The sequence below is a fragment of the Oncorhynchus kisutch genome, unplaced genomic scaffold, assembly GCF_002021735.2.
Source record: "Oncorhynchus kisutch isolate 150728-3 unplaced genomic scaffold, Okis_V2 Okis05a-Okis16b_hom, whole genome shotgun sequence".
Classification (NCBI taxonomy): domain Eukaryota; kingdom Metazoa; phylum Chordata; class Actinopteri; order Salmoniformes; family Salmonidae; genus Oncorhynchus; species Oncorhynchus kisutch.
Genome location: NW_022261982.1, coordinates 3,890,249 through 3,914,135, shown reverse-complemented (window position 1 = coordinate 3,914,135; position 23,887 = coordinate 3,890,249). Strand labels below are relative to the sequence as shown.

Sequence of the window (23,887 nt, the reverse complement as noted above, 5' to 3'; positions counted from 1 at the left end):
GTCTACCTCTAGGCGACAGCTTCCCTGTAAGTGACTACAGTGACGTCTACCTCTAGGCGACAGCTTCCCTGTAGTGACGTCTACCTCTAGGCGACAGCTTCCCTGTAGTGACGTCTACCTCTAGGCGACAGCTTCCCTGTAGTGACGTCTACCTCTAGGCGACAGCTTCCCTGTAGTGACGTCTACCTCTAGGCGACAGCTTCCCTGTAGTGACGTCTACCTCTAGGCGACAGCTTCCCTGTAGTGACGTCTACCTCTAGGCGACAGCTTCCCTGTAGTGACGTCTACCTCTAGGCGACAGCTTCCTGTAGTGACGTCTACCTCTAGGCGACAGCTTCCCTGTAGTGACGTCTACCTCTAGGCGACAGCTTCCCTGTAGTGACGTCTACCTCTAGGCGACAGCTTCCCTGTAGTGACGTCTACCTCTAGGCGACAGCTTCCCTGTAGTGACGTCTACCTCTAGGCGACAGCTTCCCTGTAGTGACGTCTACCTCTAGGCGACAGCTTCCCTGTAGTGACGTCTACCTCTAGGCGACAGCTTCCCTGTAGTGACGTCTACCTCTAGGCGACAGCTTCCCTGTAGTGACGTCTACCTCTAGGCGACAGCTTCCCTGTAGTGACGTCTACCTCTAGGCGACAGCTTCCCTGTAGTGACGTCTACCTCTAGGCGACAGCTTCCCTGTAGTGACGTCTACCTCTAGGCGACAGCTACCTAGGCCCCCTGTAAGTGACGTCTACCTCTAGGCGACAGCTTCCCTGTAGTGACTACAGTGACGTCTACCTCTAGGCGACAGCTTCCCTGTAGTGACTACAGTGACGTCTACCTCTAGGCGACAGCTTCCCTGTAGTGACAACAGTGACGTCTACCTCTAGGCGACAGCTTCCCTGTAGTGACTACAGTGACGTCTACCTCTAGGCGACAGCTTCCCTGTAGTGACTACAGTGACGTCTACCTCTAGGCGACAGCTTCCCTGTAGTGACTACAGTGACGTCTACCTCTAGGCGACAGCTTCCCTGTAGTGACTACAGTGACGTCTACCTCTAGGCGACAGCTTCCCTGTAGTGACTACAGTGACGTCTACCTCTAGGCGACAGCTTCCCTGTAGTGACTACAGTGACGTCTACCTCTAGGCGACAGCTTCCCTGTAGTGACTACAGTGACGTCTACCTCTAGGCGACAGCTTCCCTGTAGTGACTACAGTGACGTCTACCTCTAGGCGACAGCTTCCCTGTAGTGACTACAGTGACGTCTACCTCTAGGCGACAGCTTCCCTGTAGTGACTACAGTGACGTCTACCTCTAGGCGACAGCTTCCCTGTAGTGACTACAGTGACGTCTACCTCTAGGCGACAGCTTCCCTGTAGTGACTACAGTGACGTCTACCTCTAGGCGACAGCTTCCCTGTAGTGACTACAGTGACGTCTACCTCTAGGCGACAGCTTCCCTGTAGTGACTACAGTGACGTCTACCTCTAGGCGAGAGCTTCCCTGTAGTGACTACAGTGACGTCTACCTCTAGGCGACAGCTTCCCTGTAGTGACTACAGTGACGTCTACCTCTAGGCGACAGCTTCCCTGTAGTGACTACAGTGACGTCTACCTCTAGGCGACAGCTTCCCTGTAGTGACTACAGTGACGTCTACCTCTAGGCGACAGCTTCCCTGTAGTGACTACAGTGACGTCTACCTCTAGGCGACAGCTTCCCTGTAGTGACTACAGTGACGTCTACCTCTAGGCGACAGCTTCCCTGTAGTGACTACAGTGACGTCTACCTCTAGGCGACAGCTTCCCTGTAGTGACTACAGTGACGTCTACCTCTAGGCGACAGCTTCCCTGTAGTGACTACAGTGACGTCTACCTCTAGGCGACAGCTTCCCTGTAGTGACTACAGTGACGTCTACCTCTAGGCGAGAGCTTCCCTGTAGTGACTACAGTGACGTCTACCTCTAGGCGACAGCTTCCCTGTAGTGACTACAGTGACGTCTACCTCTAGGCGACAGCTTCCCTGTAGTGACTACAGTGACGTCTACCTCTAGGCGACAGCTTCCCTGTAGTGACTACAGTGACGTCTACCTCTAGGCGACAGCTTCCCTGTAGTGACTACAGTGACGTCTACCTCTAGGCGACAGCTTCCCTGTAGTGACTACAGTGACGTCTACCTCTAGGCGACAGCTTCCCTGTAGTGACTACAGTGACGTCTACCTCTAGGCGACAGCTTCCCTGTAGTGACTACAGTGACGTCTACCTCTAGGCGACAGCTTCCCTGTAGTGACTACAGTGACGTCTACCTCTAGGCGACAGCTTCCCTGTAGTGACTACAGTGACGTCTACCTCTAGGCGACAGCTTCCCTGTAGTGACGTCTACCTCTAGGCGACAGCTTCCCTGTAGTGACGTCTACCTCTAGGCGACAGCTTCCCTGTAGTGACGTCTACCTCTAGGCGACAGCTTCTCTGTAGTGACTACAGTGACGTCTACCTCTAGGCGACAGCTTCCCTGTAGTGACTACAGTGACGTCTACCTCTAGGCGACAGCTTCCCTGTAGTGACTACAGTGACGTCTACCTCTAGGCGACAGCTTCCCTGTAGTGACGTCTACCTCTAGGCGACAGCTTCCCTGTAGTGACGTCTACCTCTAGGCGACAGCTTCCCTGTAGTGACTACAGTGACGTCTACCTCTAGGCGACAGCTTCCCTGTAGTGACTACAGTGACGTCTACCTCTAGGCGACAGCTTCCCTGTAGTGACGTCTACCTCTAGGCGACAGCTTCCCTGTAGTGACTACAGTGACGTCTACCTCTAGGCGACAGCTTCCCTGTAGTGACTACAGTGACGTCTACCTCTAGGCGACAGCTTCCCTGTAGTGACGTCTACCTCTAGGCGACAGCTTCCCTGTAGTGACTACAGTGACGTCTACCTCTAGGCGACAGCTTCCCTGTAGTGACTACAGTGACGTCTACCTCTAGGCGACAGCTTCCCTGTAGTGACGTCTACCTCTAGGCGACAGCTTCCCTGTAGTGACTACAGTGACGTCTACCTCTAGGCGACAGCTTCCCTGTAGTGACTACAGTGACGTCTACCTCTAGGCGACAGCTTCCCTGTAGTGACTACAGTGACGTCTACCTCTAGGCGACAGCTTCCCTGTAGTGACTACAGTGACGTCTACCTCTAGGCGACAGCTTCCCTGTAGTGACTACAGTGACGTCTACCTCTAGGCGACAGCTTCCCTGTAGTGACTACAGTGACGTCTACCTCTAGGCGACAGCTTCCCTGTAGTGACTACAGTGACGTCTACCTCTAGGCGACAGCTTCCCTGTAGTGACTACAGTGACGTCTACCTCTAGGCGACAGCTTCCCTGTAGTGACGTCTACCTCTAGGCGACAGCTTCCCTGTAGTGACGTCTACCTCTAGGCGACAGCTTCCCTGTAGTGACGTCTACCTCTAGGCGACAGCTTCCCTGTAGTGACGTCTACCTCTAGGCGACAGCTTCCCCTGTAGTGACGTCTACCTCTAGGCGACAGCTTCCCTGTAGTGACGTCTACCTCTAGGCGACAGCTTCCCTGTAGTGACGTCTACCTCTAGGGGACAGATTCCCTGTAGTGACGTCTACCTCTAGGCGACAGCTTCCCTGTAGTGACGTCTACCTCTAGGCGACAGCTTCCCTGTAGTGACGTCTACCTCTAGGCGACAGCTTCCCTGTAGTGACGTCTACCTCTAGGCGACAGCTTCCCTGTAGTGACGTCTACCTCTAGGCGACAGCTTCCCTGTAGTGACTACAGTGACGTCTACCTCTAGGCGACAGCTTCCCTGTAGTGACAACAGTGACGTCTACCTCTAGGCGACAGCTTCCCTGTAGTGACAACAGTGACGTCTACCTCTAGGCGACAGCTTCCCTGTAGTGACTACAGTGACGTCTACCTCTAGGCGACAGCTTCCCTGTAGTGACTACAGTGACGTCTACCTCTAGGCGACAGCTTCCCTGTAGTGACTACAGTGACGTCTACCTCTAGGCGACAGCTTCCCTGTAGTGACTACAGTGACGTCTACCTCTAGGCGACAGCTTCCCTGTAGTGACTACAGTGACGTCTACCTCTAGGCGACAGCTTCCCTGTAGTGACTACAGTGACGTCTACCTCTAGGCGACAGCTTCCCTGTAGTGACTACAGTGACGTCTACCTCTAGGCGACAGCTTCCCTGTAGTGACTACAGTGACGTCTACCTCTAGGCGACAGCTTCCCTGTAGTGACTACAGTGACGTCTACCTCTAGGCGACAGCTTCCCTGTAGTGACTACAGTGACGTCTACCTCTAGGCGACAGCTTCCCTGTAGTGACTACAGTGACGTCTACCTCTAGGCGACAGCTTCCCTGTAGTGACTACAGTGACGTCTACCTCTAGGCGACAGCTTCCCTGTAGTGACTACAGTGACGTCTACCTCTAGGCGACAGCTTCCCTGTAGTGACTACAGTGACGTCTACCTCTAGGCGACAGCTTCCCTGTAGTGACGTCTACCTCTAGGCGACAGCTTCCCTTAGTGACGTCTACCTCTAGGCGACAGCTTCCCTGTAGTGACGTCTACCTCTAGGCGACAGCTTCCCTGTAGTGACGTCTACCTCTAGGCGACAGCTTCCCTGTAGTGACGTCTACCTCTAGGCGACAGCTTCCCTGTAGTGACGTCTACCTCTAGGCGACAGCTTCCCTGTAGTGCGTCTACCTTAGGCACAGCTTCCCGTGTGACGCTCCTCTAGGCGACAGCTTCCCTGTAGTGACGTCTACCTCTAGGCGACAGCTTCCCTGTAGTGACGTCTACCTCTAGGCGACAGCTTCCCTGTAGTGACGTCTACCTCTAGGCGACAGCTTCCCTGTAGTGACTACAGTGACGTCTACCTCTAGGCGACAGCTTCCCTGTAGTGACTACAGTGACGTCTACCTCTAGGCGACAGCTTCCCTGTAGTGACTACAGTGACGTCTACCTCTAGGCGACAGCTTCCCTGTAGTGACTACAGTGACGTCTACCTCTAGGCGACAGCTTCCCTGTAGTGACTACAGTGACGTCTACCTCTAGGCGACAGCTTCCCTGTAGTGACTACAGTGACGTCTACCTCTAGGCGACAGCTTCCCTGTAGTGACTACAGTGACGTCTACCTCTAGGCGACAGCTTCCCTGTAGTGACTACAGTGACGTCTACCTCTAGGCGACAGCTTCCCTGTAGTGACTACAGTGACGTCTACCTCTAGGCGACAGCTTCCCTGTAGTGACTACAGTGACGTCTACCTCTAGGCGACAGCTTCCCTGTAGTGACTACAGTGACGTCTACCTCTAGGCGACAGCTTCCCTGTAGTGACTACAGTGACGTCTACCTCTAGGCGACAGCTTCCCTGTAGTGACTACAGTGACGTCTACCTCTAGGCGACAGCTTCCCTGTAGTGACTACAGTGACGTCTACCTCTAGGCGACAGCTTCCCTGTAGTGACGTCTACCTCTAGGCGACAGCTTCCCTGTAGTGACGTCTACCTCTAGGCGACAGCTTCTCTGTAGTGACTACAGTGACGTCTAACTCTAGGTGACAGCTTCCCTGTAGTGACGACAGTGACGTCTACCTCTAGGTGACAGCTTCCCTGTAGTGACTACAGTGACGTCTACCTCTAGGCGACAGCTTCCCTGTAGTGACTACAGTGACGTCTACCTCTAGGCGACAGCTTCCCTGTAGTGACGTCTACCTCTAGGCGACAGCTTCCCTGTAGTGACGTCTACCTCTAGGCGACAGCTTCTCTGTAGTGACTACAGTGACGTCTAACTCTAGGTGACAGCTTCCCTGTAGTGACGACAGTGACGTCTACCTCTAGGTGACAGCTTCCCTGTAGTGACTACAGTGACGTCTACCTCTAGGCGACAGCTTCCCTGTAGTGACTACAGTGACGTCTACCTCTAGGCGACAGCTTCCCTGTAGTGACTACAGTGACGTCTACCTCTAGGCGACAGCTTCCCTGTAGTGACGTCTACCTCTAGGCGACAGCTTCCCTGTAGTGACTACAGTGACGTCTACCTCTAGGCGACAGCTTCCCTGTAGTGACTACAGTGACGTCTACCTCTAGGCGACAGCTTCCCTGTAGTGACTACAGTGACGTCTACCTCTAGGCGACAGCATCCCTGTAGTGACTACAGTGACGTCTACCTCTAGGCGACAGCTTCTCTGTAGTGACTACAGTGACGTCTACCTCTAGGCGACAGCTTCTCTGTAGTGACTACAGTGACGTCTACCTCTAGGCGACAGCTTCCCTGTAGTGACTACAGTGACGTCTACCTCTAGGCGACAGCTTCCCTGTAGTGACTACAGTGACGTCTACCTCTAGGCGACAGCTTCCCTGTAGTGACTACAGTGACGTCTACCTCTAGGCGACAGCTTCCCTGTAGTGACTACAGTGACGTCTACCTCTAGGCGACAGCTTCCCTGTAGTGACTACAGTGACGTCTACCTCTAGGCGACAGCTTCCCTGTAGTGACTACAGTGACGTCTACCTCTAGGCGACAGCTTCCCTGTAGTGACGTCTACCTCTAGGCGACAGCTTCCCTGTAGTGACTACAGTGACGTCTACCTCTAGGCGACAGCTTCCCTGTAGTGACTACAGTGACGTCTACCTCTAGGCGACAGCTTCCCTGTAGTGACTACAGTGACGTCTACCTCTAGGCGACAGCTTCCCTGTAGTGACTACAGTGACGTCTACCTCTAGGCGACAGCTTCTCTGTAGTGACTACAGTGACGTCTACCTCTAGGCGACAGCTTCTCTGTAGTGACTACAGTGACGTCTACCTCTAGGCGACAGCTTCCCTGTAGTGACTACAGTGACGTCTACCTCTAGGCGACAGCTTCCCTGTAGTGACTACAGTGACGTCTACCTCTAGGTGACAGCTTCCCTGTAGTGACGTCTACCTCTAGGCGACAGCTTCCCTGTAGTGACGTCTACCTCTAGGTGACAGCTTCCCTGTAGTGACTACAGTGACGTCTACCTCTAGGTGACAGCTTCCCTGTAGTGACTACAGTGACGTCTACCTCTAGGCGACAGCTTCCCTGTAGTGACTACAGTGACGTCTACCTCTAGGTGACAGCTTCCCTGTAGTGACTACATTGACGTCTACCTCTAGGTGACAGCTTCCCTGTAGTGACTACAGTGACGTCTACCTCTAGGTGACAGCTTCCCTGTAGTGACTACAGTGATGTCTACCTCTAGGTGACCTCCTGTGACTAGACTACAGTGATGTCTACTTGCGGGTCAAACAAACCGACCTGTGTCCTGTTCTCTCTGCGTCTGAAGGCTTCAGGCAGGTCCTCCCAGCTGTCCAGTTTAATGTCCAGAGGAATGAAATTCCAGTGCAGTGGACTGTCCTCCTGATGAAGGGAGAGACAGAGGATAAGACACATTCACACACTTCAGCTGTTAGCCAAGTCCTCATACGTTATACTTTACATTTCACCCAGATTGATAAATCTGATCCCATTTTCATTCAGCAGTTGATTAAATCCATTTCTGAATAATGTGAGTGGCCTAGGATGAATCAAATCCGACATGATTTAAAAGGGTAAACCACGTCTGATTTATGCCTTAAAAGGGTATTATTATGTTGAAGAAGGTAGATAGATGCTTATCCTTTGATGGTACATAAGAGGTCTGTCACAGAAAATTTTCCATTTCCATTTCAATTGGTCACTCATATCAAAGACATATTGGACTACAGGTATTAAAGAGGGGAAATGAAGGAGTAGGAGAGAGGAGGAAGAGGAGAAGGAGGAGGAGGGAGGAGGAAGAGGAGATAGGGGAAGAGGAGTAGGAGAGAGGAGAGGGGAAGGAGGAGGAGGGAGGAGGAAGAGGAGGAGGAGGAGGGAGGAGGAAGAGGAGAGAGGGGGAGGAGGAGGAGGGAGGAGGAAGAGGAGAGAGGGGAAGGAGGAGGAGGAAGAGGAGAAGGAGGAGGAGGGAGGAGGAAGAGGAGAGAGGGGAAGGAGGAAGAGGAGAGAGGGGAAGAGGAGTAGGAGAGAGGGGAAGAGGAGAGGGGAAGGAGGAGGAGGGAGGAGGAAGAGGAGAAGTAAGAGGAGGAGGAGAGGGGAAGGAGGAGAGAGGGGAAGATGGAGGCGAGAGGCAGAAGAGGAGGCGAGAGGGGACGAGGAGGCAAGAGGGGAAGAGGAAGGAGGAGTGTTGAGTACAGAGTAGCAGCATCGTCATGTACCTGGGAGTAAAGGTAGATACGCTCAGTGTTCTTGCTGGCGCAGAACTTCATGTTGGGGTACAGGGGGAGACTGGCCGTAGCATCACCATCAGCAGGACTAAATACACTGTCTGTCTGGGCTGCAGGGAGGGAGAGAGGAGAAAGGTCACTACGGTCTAGGGGTGAGGCTCCCTAATGATCACAATGCCTGCAAGAAAAGGTCAATTGGTGGAAATCAGACTCCATATTACATCTAGGAGGGACAGTCACAGTACACAGCAGCTTTAGTTAGAACAGACAGGATATCTATCTAGGTGGACGACAGCAGCTTTAGTTAGGACAGGATATCTATCTAGGTGACGACAGCAGCTTTAGTTAGAACAGACAGGATATCTATCTAGGTGGACGACAGCAGCTTTAGTTAGAACAGACAGGATATCTATCTAGGTGACGACAGCAGCTTTAGTTAGAACAGACAGGATATCTATCTAGGTGACGACAGCAGCTTTAGTTAGAACAGACAGGATATCTATCTAGGTGGACGACAGCAGCTTTAGTTAGAACAGACAGGATATCTACAGTGCCTTGCGAAAGTATCCGGCCCCCTTGAACTTTGCGACCTTTTGCCACATTTCAGGCTTCAAACATAAAGATATAAAACTGTATTTTTTTGTGAAGAATCAACAACAAGTGGGACACAATCATGAAGTGGAACTACTTTTATAACAAATCAAAAACTGAAAAATTGGGCGTGCAAAATTATTCAGCCCCTTTACTTTCAGTGCAGCAAACTCTCTCCAGAAGTTCAGTGAGGATCTCTGAATGATCCAATGTTGACCTAAATGACTAATGATGATAAATACAATCCACCTGTGTGTAATCAAGTCTCCGTATAAATGCACCTGCACTGTGATAGTCTCAGAGGTCCGTTAAAAGCGCAGAGAGCATCATGAAGAACAAGGAACACACCAGGCAGGTCCGAGATACTGTTGTGAAGAAGTTTAAAGCCGGATTTGGATACAAAAAGATTTCCCAAGCTTTAAACATCCCAAGGAGCACTGTGCAAGCGATAATATTGAAATGGAAGGAGTATCAGACCACTGCAAATCTACCAAGACCTGGCCGTCCCTCTAAACTTTCAGCTCATACAAGGAGAAGACTGATCAGAGATGCAGCCAAGAGGCCCATGATCACTCTGGATGAACTGCAGAGATCTACAGCTGAGGTGGGAGACTCTGTCCATAGGACAACAATCAGTCGTATATTGCACAAATCTGGCCTTTATGGAAGAGTGGCAAGTTTAAAGTTTGCCACAAGCCACCTGGGAGACACACCAAACATGTGGAAGAAGGTGCTCTGGTCAGATTAAACCAAAATTGAACTTTTTGGCAACAATGCAAAACGTTATGTTTGGCGTAAAAGCAACACAGCTCATCACCCTTAACACACCATCCCCACTGTCAAACATGGTGGTGGCAGCATCATGGTTTGGGCCTGCTTTTCTTCAGCAGGGACAGGGAAGATGGTTAAAATTGATGGGAAGATGGATGGAGCCAAATACAGGACCATCCTGGAAGAAAACCTGATGGAGTCTGCAAAAGACCTGAGACTGGGACGGAGATTTGTCTTCCAACAAGACAATGATCCAAAAGAATGGTTAGAATGGCCAAGTCAAAGTCCAGACCTGAATCCAATTGAGAATCTGTGGAAAGAACTGAAAACTGCTGTTCACAAATGCTCTCCATCCAACCTCACTGAGCTCGAGCTGTTTTGCAAGGAGGAATAGGAAAAAATGTCAGTCTCTCGATATGCAAAACTGATAGAGACATACCCCAAGCGACTTACAGCTGTAATCGCAGCAAAAGGTGGCGCTACAAAGTATTAACTTAAGGGGGCTGAATAATTTTGCACGCCCAATTTTTCAGTTTTTGATTTGTTAAAAAAGTTTGAAATATCCAATAAATGTCGTTCCACTTCATGATTGTGTCCCACTTGTTGTTGATTCTTCACAAAAAAATACAGTTTTATATCTTTATGTTTGAAGCCTGAAATGTGGCAAAAGGTCGCAAAGTTCAAGGGGGCCGAATACTTTCGCAAGGCACTGTATCTAGGTGGACGACAGCAGCTTTACTTAGAACAGACAGGATATCTATCTAGGTGACGACAGCAGCTTTAGTTAGAACAGACAGGAAATCTATCTAGGTGGCGACAGCAGCTTTAGTTAGAACAGACAGGATATCTATCTAGGTGACGACAGCAGCTTTAGTTAGAACAGACAGGATATCTATCTAGGTGACGACAGCAGCTTTAGTTAGAACAGACAGGATATCTATCTAGGTGACGACAGCAGCTTTAGTTAGTACAGACAGGATATCTATGCCTCTCTGTCGTCTAGAATCTAATGCCTCTCTGTCTTCTAGAATCTAATGCCTCTCTGTCGTCTAGAATCTAATGCCTCTCTGTCGTCTAGAATCTAATGCCTCTCTGTCGTCTAGAATCTAATGCCTCTCTGTCGTCTAGAATCTAATGCCTCTCTGTCGTCTAGAATCTAATGCCTCTCTGTCGTCTAGAATCTAATGCCTCTCTGTCGTCTAGAATCTAATGCCTCTCTGTCGTCTAGAATCTAATGCCTCTCTGTCGTCTAGAATCTAATGCCTCTCTGTCGTCTAGAATCTAATGCCTCTCTGTCGTCTAGAATCTAATGCCTCTCTGTCGTCTAGAATCTAATGCCTCTCTGTCGTCTAGAATCTAATGCCTCTCTGTCGTCTAGAATCTAATGCCTCTCTGTCGTCTAGAATCTAATGCCTCTCTGTCGTCTAGAATCTAATGCCTCTCTGTCGTCTAGAATCTAATGCCTCTCTGTCGTCTAGAATATAATGCCTCTCTGTCGTCTAGAATATAATGCCTCTCTGTCGTCTAGAATCTAATGCCTCTCTGTCGTCTAGAATCTAATGCCTCTCTGTCGTCTAGAATCCTCTCCCCCTCTCGATGGGAAACATGTGTTAACATTGCCAAAGCAAGTGAGGTAGATAATATACAAAAGTGAAATAAACAATAAAAATGAACAGTAAACATTACACTCATAGAAGTTCCAAAAGAATAAAGACATTACAAATGTCATATTATGTCTATATACAGTGTTATAACGATGTACAAATGGTTAAAGTACAAAAGGGAAGCATAAATAAACATAAATATGGATTGTATTTACAATGTTCTTCACTGGTTGACCTTTTCTTGTGGCAACAGGTCACACATCTTGCTGCTGTGATGTCACACTGTGGTATTTCACCCAATAGATAAAGGGAGTTTCTAACAATTGGTTTTGTTTTTGAATTCTTTGTGGATCTGTGTAATCTGAGGGAAATATGTGTCTCTAATTTAGTCATACATTGGGCAGGAGGTTAGGAAGTGCACCACAGTTTCCACCTCATTTTGTGGGCAGAGTGCCCATAGCCTGTCTTCTCTTGAGAGCCAGGTCTGCCTACGGCGGCCTTTCTCAACAGCAAGGCTCTGCTCACCGAGTCTCTCTCTCATTAAGCCGCTCCAAACCCCATAGGTCACTTTTATTGGTCCACTGCAGTGTTCCACATGAGACTGAAGAACGTCTGTCTGGAAATAGAACCCCCAGCCACTAGTGTCACATCACCAACAGGAGTGAGTGACATACACAAGGCCATTAACTGCCATTAAAAGAGCTTCAGGAAAAGTCCTGAATGGGAAAGACCAGACAAGGCAGGACTAACAGAACACACTTCTTTATTTCTGGACATATTTCTGGATCAGAATGTGTGATGTGTTATGATGACTGGATGCAGGGTGTCTGGAACTGGTTGGTGCTGTTGAGGGTGTTAATTCATGTAGAGACAGACAGACAGACAGAGACAGACGGACGGACAGACAGACAAGACATGACTCATTCTTATGGAGTTTTTCAGAGCAATTAAAAAGCAATTAAAAACTTGAGGTAAATGCAAAATACACTAAATAAAAGCAATTTTATGAACCTTTAGTTTAGAGCCAGTTTAAATCCCATAAGGCTGTGAAGAGAAGAAACAATCCCCTTCTATAATAATACTAACAATAATAAGTCACACCCTCCCTTACCCAATCACCACACAACGGAGGGAGGCAGCTGGCGGCATATTGATGACTACCTCAGTGATACATAGCATTACAACATTACAACATATGGGTGACTATTCACCCCAGACAATATCCCCCAGATATGTAGAAGGAAAGAAGGAAAGGAGGGTAGCAGGAAAGGAGGGTAGCAGGAAAGGAGGGTAGCAGGAAAGGGAAGATTAAAGTTGGATTACCATCAGTGTGCTCATGAGGGGCTGACTGGTTCTCTCCTGGTGATTGTTTACCTTTGAGCTTCTCCTCCTCCTGCTCTCTCTGTTGCCCGTCTGTCTGTCTCTCCTCCTCCTGCTCTCTCTGTTGACCGTCTGTCTGTCTCTCCTCCTGCTCTCTCTGTTGCCCGTCTGTCTGTCTCTCCTCCTGCTCTCTCTGTTGACCGTCCGTCTGTGGTTCAGTTGTCCTGGGAGAGGCAGGACCAGGACAGGGGGGGTCCTCCTGCTTGCTGTCCGACCCAGAGAGGACGATCCAGGGGTGTTCTCTAGGGGTGGACTGATCAGGCCTGGAGCCTGGGGACACAGCAGGTGAACCTGTAGATTGTGTGTCTGGAGCTGAGAGGTGGAAAAGAGAAAACACCAGGTTCTTTAGATGTACATGTAGCCTAACAGTTCATATCCGTGTAGAAAACATGTACAACCACACAGATTAGTTCTGTACAGTTGTGTTCAGTGAAATGTACAAAGGCCAAGATTACAGGAAGTAGTTCAAAGACCTGTTAGGGGAGCAGAGAAGCAATGCGTCACAGTCACTAAAATAATGTGCGAATTCAAATGTGAGCAGCTGCTTGTTGAGAGACACAGATTCTTGTCATTCTGCTCAGACAGCGTGGAATATTTGTGACTTGGTAACACATGGTGAAAACTAATAACATGCTGCTGATATGTTGAAAATTAGCAAGATGAAGCCATCAATATCTAACTGATTCTCAACTCAAATTTCATCTGTGGGCAATTATGGGCCCCTTCTTTGATAAATTGTGACATCCTGAACGTGTTTTGTTTTGTTGTGGACGAACAGGGGAAGAACTGGAACTAACAGAGTAATTCATGATGTTTCCATTATAAGGTTTGTTTCTGAAAGGCCATCCTCTTATAGATTTTCTCAAATGTCACCTGAATTTCCCAGCGCCCGACGTCGAGCCCCTACAACTAACGAGCTGAGGGGACCAGAGACTGCAGCTCAATTCTCCTCAGACTAGACTGCTGCCTGCCAAACAAGACATTCTCCTCAGACTAGACTGCTGCCTGCCAAACAAGACATTCTCCTCAGACTAGACTGCTGCCTGCCAAACAAGACATTCTCCTCAGACTAGACTGCTGCCTGCCAAACAAGACATTCTCCTCAGACTAGACTGCTGCCTGCCAAACAAGACATTCTCCTCAGACTAGACTGCTGCCTGCCAAACAAGACATTCTCCTCAGACTAGACTGCTGCCTGCCAAACAAGACATTCTCCTCAGACTAGACTGCTGCCTGCCAAACAAGACATTCTCCTCAGACTAGACTACTGCCTGCCAAACAAGACATTCTCCTCAGACTAGACTGCTGCCTGCCAAACAAGACATTCTCCTCAGACTAGACTACTGCCTGTCAAACAAGACATTCTCCTGACGATTCTTTTGTCAAAAGTCTGTGAATGCAATATGCATTTATTTCCTAATGCTGTGATATAATAGTGCTTATTTTCTCAGCATTTCCTGTTTGGTGACAGTGATTACAGTGTCATGTTTTGAGAGATGTGAAGTCTTAATACCATCAGAGTTGTTGTTCTGCCTCGGTTGTCATTGCAGATCTGACGGCCTGGTAAATTCCCCTTCTAACATGCTGCCTGTGGTGCCTGCAGTACCATAACAGAGAACCGTGTTTGTTTGCTGATTAGATATCAAACATTACACACCTCAGTCAAGCATGACATGGAGAGGATTTTGTTAATGGATTGTGTATGTGTGTGTGTGTGTGTGTGTGTGTGTGTGTAAAAAAAAACACACACTTGTAATGGTGTGTTTGATCAGTCCTTGATGATCGAGCTAGTCTAGCATAGAAGTACAATGTATGTTCTAGTGATCCTATTTCTATGATTGAGACCACCCTCCTCTAGTGTTGACAGACAGTCAGGTGCCTGTATAACATCCCCTACACCAGCGCTATTCAGATCTCACCTGCATTTCTGTTCTACCTGATAACTCTACTGAACATAAATGTTAAAGCAACCTGTAACCATTTCAACGATTTTACTGAGCTACAGTTCATATATGGAAATCAGTCATTTTAAATCAATTAATTAGGCCCTAATCTATGGATTTCACATGACTGGACAGAGGCGTAAGCCATGGGCCCACCCACTGAGGAGCCGGGCCCAGCCACTGAGGAGCCGGGCCCAGCCACTGAGGAGCCGGGCCCAGCCACTGAGGAGCCGGGCCCAGCCACTGAGGAGCCGGGCCCAACCACTGAGGAGCCGGGCCCAACCACTGAGGAACCGGGCCCAACCACTGAGGAGCCGGGCCCACCCACTGAGGAGCCGGGCCCACCCACTGAGGAGCCGGGCCCACCCACTGAGGAGCCGGGCCCACCCACTGAGGAGCCGGGCCCAACCACTGAGGAGCCGGGCCCACCCACTGAGGAGCCGGGCCCAACCACTGAGGAGCCGGGCCCACCCACTGAGGAGCCATGGGCCCACCCACTGAGGAGCCGGGCCCACCCACTGAGGAGCCGGGCCCACCCACTGAGGAGCCGGGCCCACCCACTGAGGAACCATGGGCCCACCCACTGAGGAGCCATGGGCCCACCCACTGAGGAGCCATGGGCCCACCCACTGAGGAGCCAGGCCCACCCACTGAGGAGCCATGGGCCCACCCACTGAGGAGCCATGGGCCCAACCACTGAGGAGCCATGGGCCCACCCACTGAGGAGCCAGGCCCACCCACTGAGGAGCCAGGCCCACCCACTGAGGAGCCAGGCCCACCCACTGAGGAGCCAGGCCCACCCACTGAGGAGCCAGGCCCACCCACTGAGGAGCCATGGCCCCAACCACTGAGGAGCCAGGCCCAGCCAATCAGAATGAGTTTTCACCCACAGGGGTTTACTACAGAAAGACAAACTGCTCTGTTTCATCTGCTGTCCAGGGGGAGCTGGTCTCAGACGATCCCGCAGGTGAAGAGGCCGGATGTGGAGGTCCTGGGCTGGTGTGGTTACACTCGGTCTGCGGTTCTGAGGCCGCTTTGGACGTATTGGCAAATCCTCTAAAATGTAGTTGGAGCCGGCTTCTGGTTGAGAAATGAACATTCAACTCTCTGGCAACAGCTCAGGTGGACATTCCTGCAGTCAGCAGGCCAAATGCACACTCTCTCAAAATATCTGTGGCATTGTGTTGTGTGACAAAACAGCACATTTAAGAGTGACCTTTTATTGTCCGCAGCACAAGGTGCACCTGTGTGATGATCATTCTTGATATGCCACACATGTCAGGTGGATGGATTATCATGGCAAAGAGCAGCAACCCAGCCTTACAGAGCAGCAGCCCAACCTTACAGAGCAGCAACCCAGCCTTACAGAGCAGCAACCCAGCCTTACAGAGCAGCAACCCAGCCTTACAGAGCAACAACCCAGGCAGGTAGCAGGGTTATTCTGGGTTATTATTACTGAGAGACAGACAGGAGGGATGCTGCTGTGTGAATTCCCTGTGCCGCTCGGTCGTGATGGATGGAAGAATCCTTTAAAGACTGAGGACTGATCTCAACCCTCCTTCACCCCCCTCTTTACGCCCTCCACTTCCCCCCGGTACTGCCAACTGAACCAGGAGGTGTCTGTGTTTGAGGAGAGACAGTTACCTTCCTTCTCCCAGTCCTATTAGATAGTCAGCCAGAGTGCCTTGGGGAACTTTAACTTCAGCCGGGGCCAATTCATCAACTTTACTTTGTAAACTTTGAGACGCTCGCTGCACAACGAGAACAGGCCTTGTGACTGTTTCTCACTTGACAGTCAGGTGAACAGTGTGTTGCGTCCTCTTCTACTCGTTGTCATCTAGCAGAGACACGTTGTCACGCTGGTCTATTTCTGACTTGGTGTATGTTACGCCTGCCAACGTGTGTGTGTGTGTGTGTGTGTGTGTGTATGTGTGTGTGTGTACTCACCAGTGCTGGGCCTGTGGAGTGGGGACTCACACACCTCACAGTAAAGGAGAAGGATGCTGTTGGAGTAAGTACAGGCCCCACAGCTCCACTCATCTCCCTTCCCCTGATCTGGTGGTCCTGGTCTGGGGCTCAACCTTGGTTGCGGGGTCCCTTTCTCAGAGAGCCGACGGGGGGTAAACAGAGAGGCCAGGGGGCTGCTGCTGGTGTCTCTCCCCCCATGGAGGGACCTCCGTTTCCCCCCAAGACGAGACCTGGGGCTGTGGGTAGCGCTGGGGGTGAGGGTGGAGGTGGGCAGCCGCAGCCTCTTCACCTGGGGAGAGAAGTCTAGGTCCTGGAGGTCAGGGGGATCTTGGGAGTTGTAGTTTTTCTCCTTGTCACTCTCTGAGTTCTCCACATCTATAGAACCCTCCTTCTCTGAGGGGGTAACGGGGGAAAGGCAAACCTCTGTTCTTTTCCTCTTCTTCTCTTTACCCGCGTCCGGAGAGAAGAACGAACGGATGTCGTGCTGTTTGTCCTTCTCAAACTGCAGAGAGGAGGGATAGAGTCACGGTAAGACTGTTGTAAAGCCTGTCCTTCTCAAACTGCAGATAGGAGGTATAGAGTCACGGTAAGACTGTTGTAAAGCCTGTCCTTCTCAAACTGCAGAGAGGAGGGATAGAGTCACGGTAAGACTGTTGTAAAGCCTGTCATTCATCTGATCTGTTGTAAAGCCTGTTTGTTCATCTGATCTGTTGTAAAGCCGGTCTTTCATCTGATCTGTTGTAAAGCCTGTCCTTCATCTGATCTGTTGTAAAGCCTGTCCTTCTCAAACTGCAGAGAGGAGGGATAGAGTCACGGTAAGACTGTGGTAAAGCCTGTCATTCATCTGATCTGTTGTAAAGCCTGTCCTTCATCTGATCTGTTGTAAAGCCTGTCCTTCATCTGATCTGTTGTAAAGCCTGTACTTCATCTGATCTGTTGTAAAAGCCTGTCCTTCATCTGATCTGTTGTAAAAGCCTGTCCTTCATCTGATCTGTTGTAAAGCCGGTCCTTCATCTGATCTGTTGTAAAGCATGTCCTTCATCTGATCTGTTGTAAAGCACGTCATTCATCTGATCTGTTGTAAAGCACGTCATTCATCTGATCTGTTGTAAAGCGCATCATTCATCTGATCTGTTGTAAAGCCTGTCATTCATCTGATCTGTTGTAAAGCCTGTCCTTCATCTGATCTGTTTTAAAGCCTGTCCTTCATCTGATCTGCTGTAAAGCCTGTCATTCATCTGATCTAACAGTATCATGTCAGAGTTCATTTTGTCCCTTTAGACCTCTTTTGAGAGAGAGAACTAACACATTATATTCATAAATAATAGCAGTTTAAGATGGTTTCCAGATAATGATGCATTATCATTTAGTAATATATATGATACATTGTCGTTTAGTGATGTGTATACTACATGATCCTTTAGCGATATACATTATCGTTTAGTAATGTGTATGATGCATTATTGTTTAATACTATATATAACACATTGTCGTTTAGTGATATGCATAATGCATTATCATTTGGAGATATGTATAATGCATTATCGTTTAGTAGTATGTATAATGCATTATCGTTTAGTGATATGTATACTACATTATTGTTTAGTGATATGTATGATGCACCTACATGTCTATACTGTTAGACAGACATAAACATAAAGTAGCAGTATGATTGCTAGGATTCAAAACCTTCCCAGTGTTAGAACACCATCTGCACACACATTAAAGAACCCAGATCACTAGACCAGTGCCTCACATGGTTAAAGAACCCAGATCACTAGACCAGTGCCTCACATGGTTAAAGAACCCAGATCACTAGACCAGTGCCTCACATGGTTAAAGAACCCAGATCACTAGACCAGTGCCTCACATGGTTAAAGAACCCAGATCACTAGACCAGTGCCTCACATGGTTAAAGAACCCAGATCACTAGACCAGTGCCTCACATGGTTAAAGAACCCAGATCACTAGACCAGTGCCGCACATGGTTAAAGAACCCAGATCACTAGACCAGTGCCTCACATGGTTAAAGAACCCAGATCACTAGACCAGTGCCTCACATGGTTAAAGAACTCAGATCACTAGACCAGTGCCTCACATGGTTAAAGAACCCAGATCACTAGACCAGTGACTCACATGGTTAAAGAACCCAGATCACTAGACCAGTGACTCACATGGTTAAAGAACCCAGATCACTAGACCAGTGACTCACATGGTTAAAGAACACAGGATCTTTGTCATTGTCAACCACTCCTCCTGCTGCCAGGGTCGTCTCGCTTGGTGTCCACGCCTCAGCGAAATTCAGGAAGTCCCATTTGTCCTTATCCCCCAACTCTGCCTTTAAGTACTCCTTCTTACCGTTCAGAGTACTGCCCGTTACCGTTTCCTGTCAACAACAACACACACACAGTCTCCTATCAGAACAACACGTACAGGGAAACTCCACTCAAAAATAAAATGTTTTGGACTTTCAAGAAGCATTTTCCTTTTAAGCACTTAATGGCAGAAAATTGACTAAATCAGGGAGCCGCACGCAGGACTTATCCAATAAGAAACACTTGTTTTGCTACAATGTGCACTAATGAATGTGACCATAAACTGCTCTGTTCTTTGCAGCATAATTAACAACAACAAGGTCAATAAACAACAAATAAACACCAAGATCAACAACCTCACTCTGATACATCTGTAATGGTCTTTAAAAGTTTTTTTCTAAAGAAGGAAGGCGGTCATTTTATTGATTCAAATCCAGTTCATTGGAAACGGTGGTCCTGCAGTGGATATTAGTACCCCATAGAATTACAGATATATTGAGTGAACCCGCTATTCAACCCACTGTGTTCCAGTCAAAATGACAAGGTGGTCTCGGGGCTTTGTGCTGTCCCTTTAAGTAAATCTACAGTACCAGTCAAAATGACAAGGTGGTCTCGGGGCTTTGTGCTGTCCCTTTAAGTAAATCTACAGTACCAGTCAAAGTTTGGACACACCTACTCATTCAAGGGTTTTTCTGTATTTTTAATAGTGAATACATCAAAACTATGAAATAACACATATGGAATCATGTAGTAACCAAAAAAGTGTTAAACAAATCAAAGTATATTTTAGATTCTTCAAATTAGCCACCCTTTGCCTTGATGACAGCTATGTACACTCTTGGCATTCTCTCAACCAGCTTCATGAGGTCGACACCTGGAATGCATTTCAATTAACAGGTGTGCCTTGTTGAAAGTTACATTTGTCGATTTTATTTCCTTCTTAATGCATTTGAGCCAATCAGTTGTGTTGTGACATGGTAGGGGTGGTATACAGAAGATAGCCCTATTTGGTTAAAGACCAAGTCCATATTATGGCAAGAACAGACCAAATAAGCAAAGAGAAACGACAGTGCATCATTACTTTAAGACATGAAGGTCAGTCAATACGGAACATTTCAAGAACATTGAATATTTCTTCAAGCAGTCGCAAAAACTATCAAGCGCTTTGATGAAACTGGCTCTCAAGAGGATCACCACAGGAAAGGAAGACTGCTGCAGAGGATAAGTTGATTAGAGATAACTGCACATCAGATTGCAGCCCAAATAAATGCTTCACAGAGTTCAACTAACAGACACATCTCAACATCAACTGTTCAGAGGACAGAATCAGGCCTTCATGGTCAGATTGCTGCAAAGAAACCACTACTAAAGGACACCAATAAGAAGAAGAGATTTGCTTGGGCCAAGAAACACAAGCAATGAACATGACTGGTGAAGCATGGAGGAGGTGGTGTGATGGTAATACTGTAAGTGATTCATTTAGAATTCAAAGAACACTGAACCAGCATGGATCCACAGCATTCTGCAGCGATACGCCATCCCATCTGGTTTGCGCTTAGTGGGACTATCACTTGTTTTTCAACAGGACAAAGACCCAACAGTAATATTTGACCAAGGAGAGTGATGGAGTGCTGTATCAGATGACCTGGCCTCCACAATCACCCGACCTCAATCCAATTGAGATGGTGTGGGATGAGTTAGACCGCAGAGTGAAGGAAAAGCAGCCAACAAGTGCTCAGCATATGTGGGAACTCCTTCAAGACAGTTGGAAAAGCATTCCTCATGTAGCTGGTTGAGAGAATGCCGAGAGTGTGCAAAGCTGTCATCAAGGCAAATGGGTGACTACTTTGAAGAATCTAAAATATATGTTGATTTGTTTGGTTACTACATGATTTGTTTGGTTACTACATGATTCCATATGTGTTGTTTCATAGTTTTGATGTCCACTATTATTCTACAACATAGAAAATAGTAAAAATAAAGAAAAACCCTTGGATGCGTGTGTCAACTTTTGACTGGTACTGTATTTCTATGAAAAGTACCTTCCTTCCAGTTAAAACTAAACACACACACACCTTCCTGTTGAGCATGCCCCACATGACGGTGTCAAAGGTTCCCTTGGCGATGAGGTAGTGCACGTGGACGGAGGCGGTCTGTCCGATGCGGTGCGCCCGGTCCTCAGCCTGCTTCACATGGCCAGGGTTCCAGTACAGCTCAGCAAACACCACGTGAGTGGCTGCTGTGAACGTCAGGCCCTGGACACCACAGAACACACAGGACACACTCACTTAAGGGAAGAACTCTCCGGAAGCAGACAGGCGGAGAAAGCAGAGAGAGGCGGGAGAACAGTACGGGAACAGGCAGAGCGAGGAGGGTGAACAGTACGGGAACAGGCAGAGCAGTGACTGTATGCTAGCAGGATAGTACAGATACAGTTGAAGTCGGAAGTTACATACACTTAGGTTGGAGTCATTAAAACTCGTTTTTCAACCACTCCACAAATGTATTGTTAACATACTATAGTTTTGACAAGTCGGTTAGGACATCTACTTTGTGCATGACACAAGTAATTTTTCTTACAATTGTTTACAGACAGATTATTTCCCTTATAATTCACTGTATCACAATTCCAGTGGGTCAGAAGTTTACATACACTAAGTTGACTGTTCATTTAAACAGCTTGGAAAATTCCAGAAAATGTCATGGCTTTAGAAGCTTCTGGCTAATTGACATCATTTGAGGCAATTGGAGGTGCACCTGTGGATGTATTTCAAGGCCTACCTTCAAACTCAGTGCCTCTTTGCTTGACATCATGGGAAAATCAAATGAAATCTGCCAAGACCTCAGAAAAAAACATTGGAGACCTCCACAAGTGTGGTTCATACTTGGGAGCAATTTCCAAACGCCTGAAGGTACCACATTCATCTGTACAAACATTAGTACGCAAGTATAAACACCATGGGACGACGCAGCTGTCATACCGCTCAGGAAGGAAACGCGTTCTGTCTCCTAGAGATGAGCGTACGTTGGTGCGAAAAGTGCAAATCAATCCCAGAACAAAAAGGACCTTGTAAAAGATGCTGGAGGAAACGGGTACAAAAGTCTCTATATCCACAGTAAAACGAGTCCTATATCAACATAACCTGAAAGGCCGCTCAGCAAGGAAGAAGCCACTGCTCCAAAACCGCCATAAAAAAGCCAAACTACGGTTTGCAACTGCACATGGGGACAAATATCGTCTTCCAAATGGACAATGACCCCAATCATACTTCCAAAGTTGTGGCAAAATGGCTTAAGGACAACAAAGTCAAGGTATTGGAGTGGCCATCACAAAGCCCTGACCTCAATCCTATAGAACATTTGTGGGCAGAACTGAAAAAGCGTGTGCGAGCAAGGAGGCCTACAAACCTGACTCAGTTACACCAGCTCTGTCAGGAGGAACGGGCAAGAATTCACCCAACTTAATGTTGGGAAGCTTTTGGAAGGCTACCTGAAGTGTTTGACCCAAGTCAAACAATTTAAAGGCAATGCTACCAAATACTAATTGAGTGTATGTAAACTTCTGACCCACTGGGAATTTTATGAAAGATATTCTGACATTATTATTATTATTATTATTATTATTCTGACATTTCACATTCTTAAAATAAAGTGGTGATCCTAACTGACCTAAAACAGGGAATTTTTACTAGGATTAAATGTCAGCAATTGTGAAAACTGAGTTCAATGTATTCAGCTAAGATGTACGTAAACTTCCGACTTCAACTGTAATATTATAATATTATCTACGCTTTTATCTCACAGTCATGCACACATTTGACATATGGGTGGTCACGGGAATGGAACCCACCACCCCGGCTTTACAAGCGCCATGCTCTACCAACTGAGCTACAGGAAGGAGTGCCATGCTCTACCAACTGAGCTACAGGAAGGAGTGCCATGCTCTACCAACTGAGCTACAGGAAGGAGCACCTTGCTCTACCAACTGAGCTACAGGAAGGAGCACCTTGCTCTACCAACTGAGCTACAGGAAGGAGCGCCATGCTCTACCAACTGAGCTACAGGAAGGAGCGCCATGCTCTACCAACTGAGCTACAGGAAGGAGCGCCATGCTCTACCAACTGAGCTACAGGAAGGAGCGCCATGCTCTACCAACTGAGCTACAGGAAGGAGCGCCATGCTCTACCAACTGAGCTACAGGAAGGAGCGCCATGCTCTACCAACTGAGCTACAGGAAGGAGCGCCATGCTCTACCAACTGAGCTACAGGAAGGAGCGCCATGCTCTACCAACTGAGCTACAGGAAGGAGCGCCATGCTCTACCAACTGAGCTACAGGAAGGAGCGCCATGCTCTACCAACTGAGCTACAGGAAGGAGTGCCATGCTCTACCAACTGAGCTACAGGAAGGAGCGCCATGCTCTACCAACTGAGCTACAGGAAGGAGCGCCATGCTCTACCAACTGAGCTACAGGAAGGAGCGCCATGCTCTACCAACTGAGCTACAGGAAGGAGCGCCATGCTCTACCAACTGAGCTACAGGAAGGAGCGCCATGCTCTACCAATTGAGCTACAGGAAGGAGCGCCATGCTCTACCAACTGAGCTACAGGAAGGAGCACCATGCTCTACCAACTGAGCTACAGGAAGGAGCGCCATGCTCTACCAACTGAGCTACAGGAAGGAGCGCCATGGTCTACCAACTGAGCTACAGGAAGGAGCACCATGCTCTACCAACTGAGCTACAGAGGACCACACCTCCAATCAGCTTTGCTGATAGCAATGTTGTTTCCATAAGTGGATGAATTGGTGTAATTTAGCATGTATAGTAAAGCCTTAACCCTTAGCTACCTCTTCCAATTCAAATGAGCTCGGGAAAAAAGTTGGTATTGTTTTGTGTGAATACATCTCTAGCGACACAACACAACACAAAAATGGAGACACGTTTTAATTGAGTGAGGCGACCTGCCCGCCCCGCTTCGGTTGGGTCATTAGAATTCAAAACAACAGATTCTAAAATAAATTCACACACACGCTTCGCATGCTCGCCTTTAGTGAGTTTAGGCCATTAGTCAAGAACTTTCTCACTGTTTTTA

The 23,887-nt window shown here is 48.3% G+C and overlaps 1 protein-coding gene across 1 annotated transcript in view; it reads right to left on the bottom strand.

The window, feature by feature from the left end:
- LOC109876264 (DNA annealing helicase and endonuclease ZRANB3) overlaps positions 1 to 23,887 on the bottom strand; it is an 84,868-nt gene that overhangs the window by 24,476 nt on the left and 36,505 nt on the right. The window contains exons 12-17 of the mRNA XM_031813254.1: positions 20,871 to 21,050; positions 18,693 to 18,866; positions 16,460 to 16,982; positions 12,564 to 12,881; positions 8,215 to 8,333; positions 7,280 to 7,381 (exon numbers count right to left, since the gene is read on the bottom strand). Coding sequence (XP_031669114.1) covers positions 7,280 to 7,381; positions 8,215 to 8,333; positions 12,564 to 12,881; positions 16,460 to 16,982; positions 18,693 to 18,866; positions 20,871 to 21,050 — 1,416 coding nt within the window. The remainder of the gene's footprint in view (positions 1 to 7,279; positions 7,382 to 8,214; positions 8,334 to 12,563; positions 12,882 to 16,459; positions 16,983 to 18,692; positions 18,867 to 20,870; positions 21,051 to 23,887) is intronic.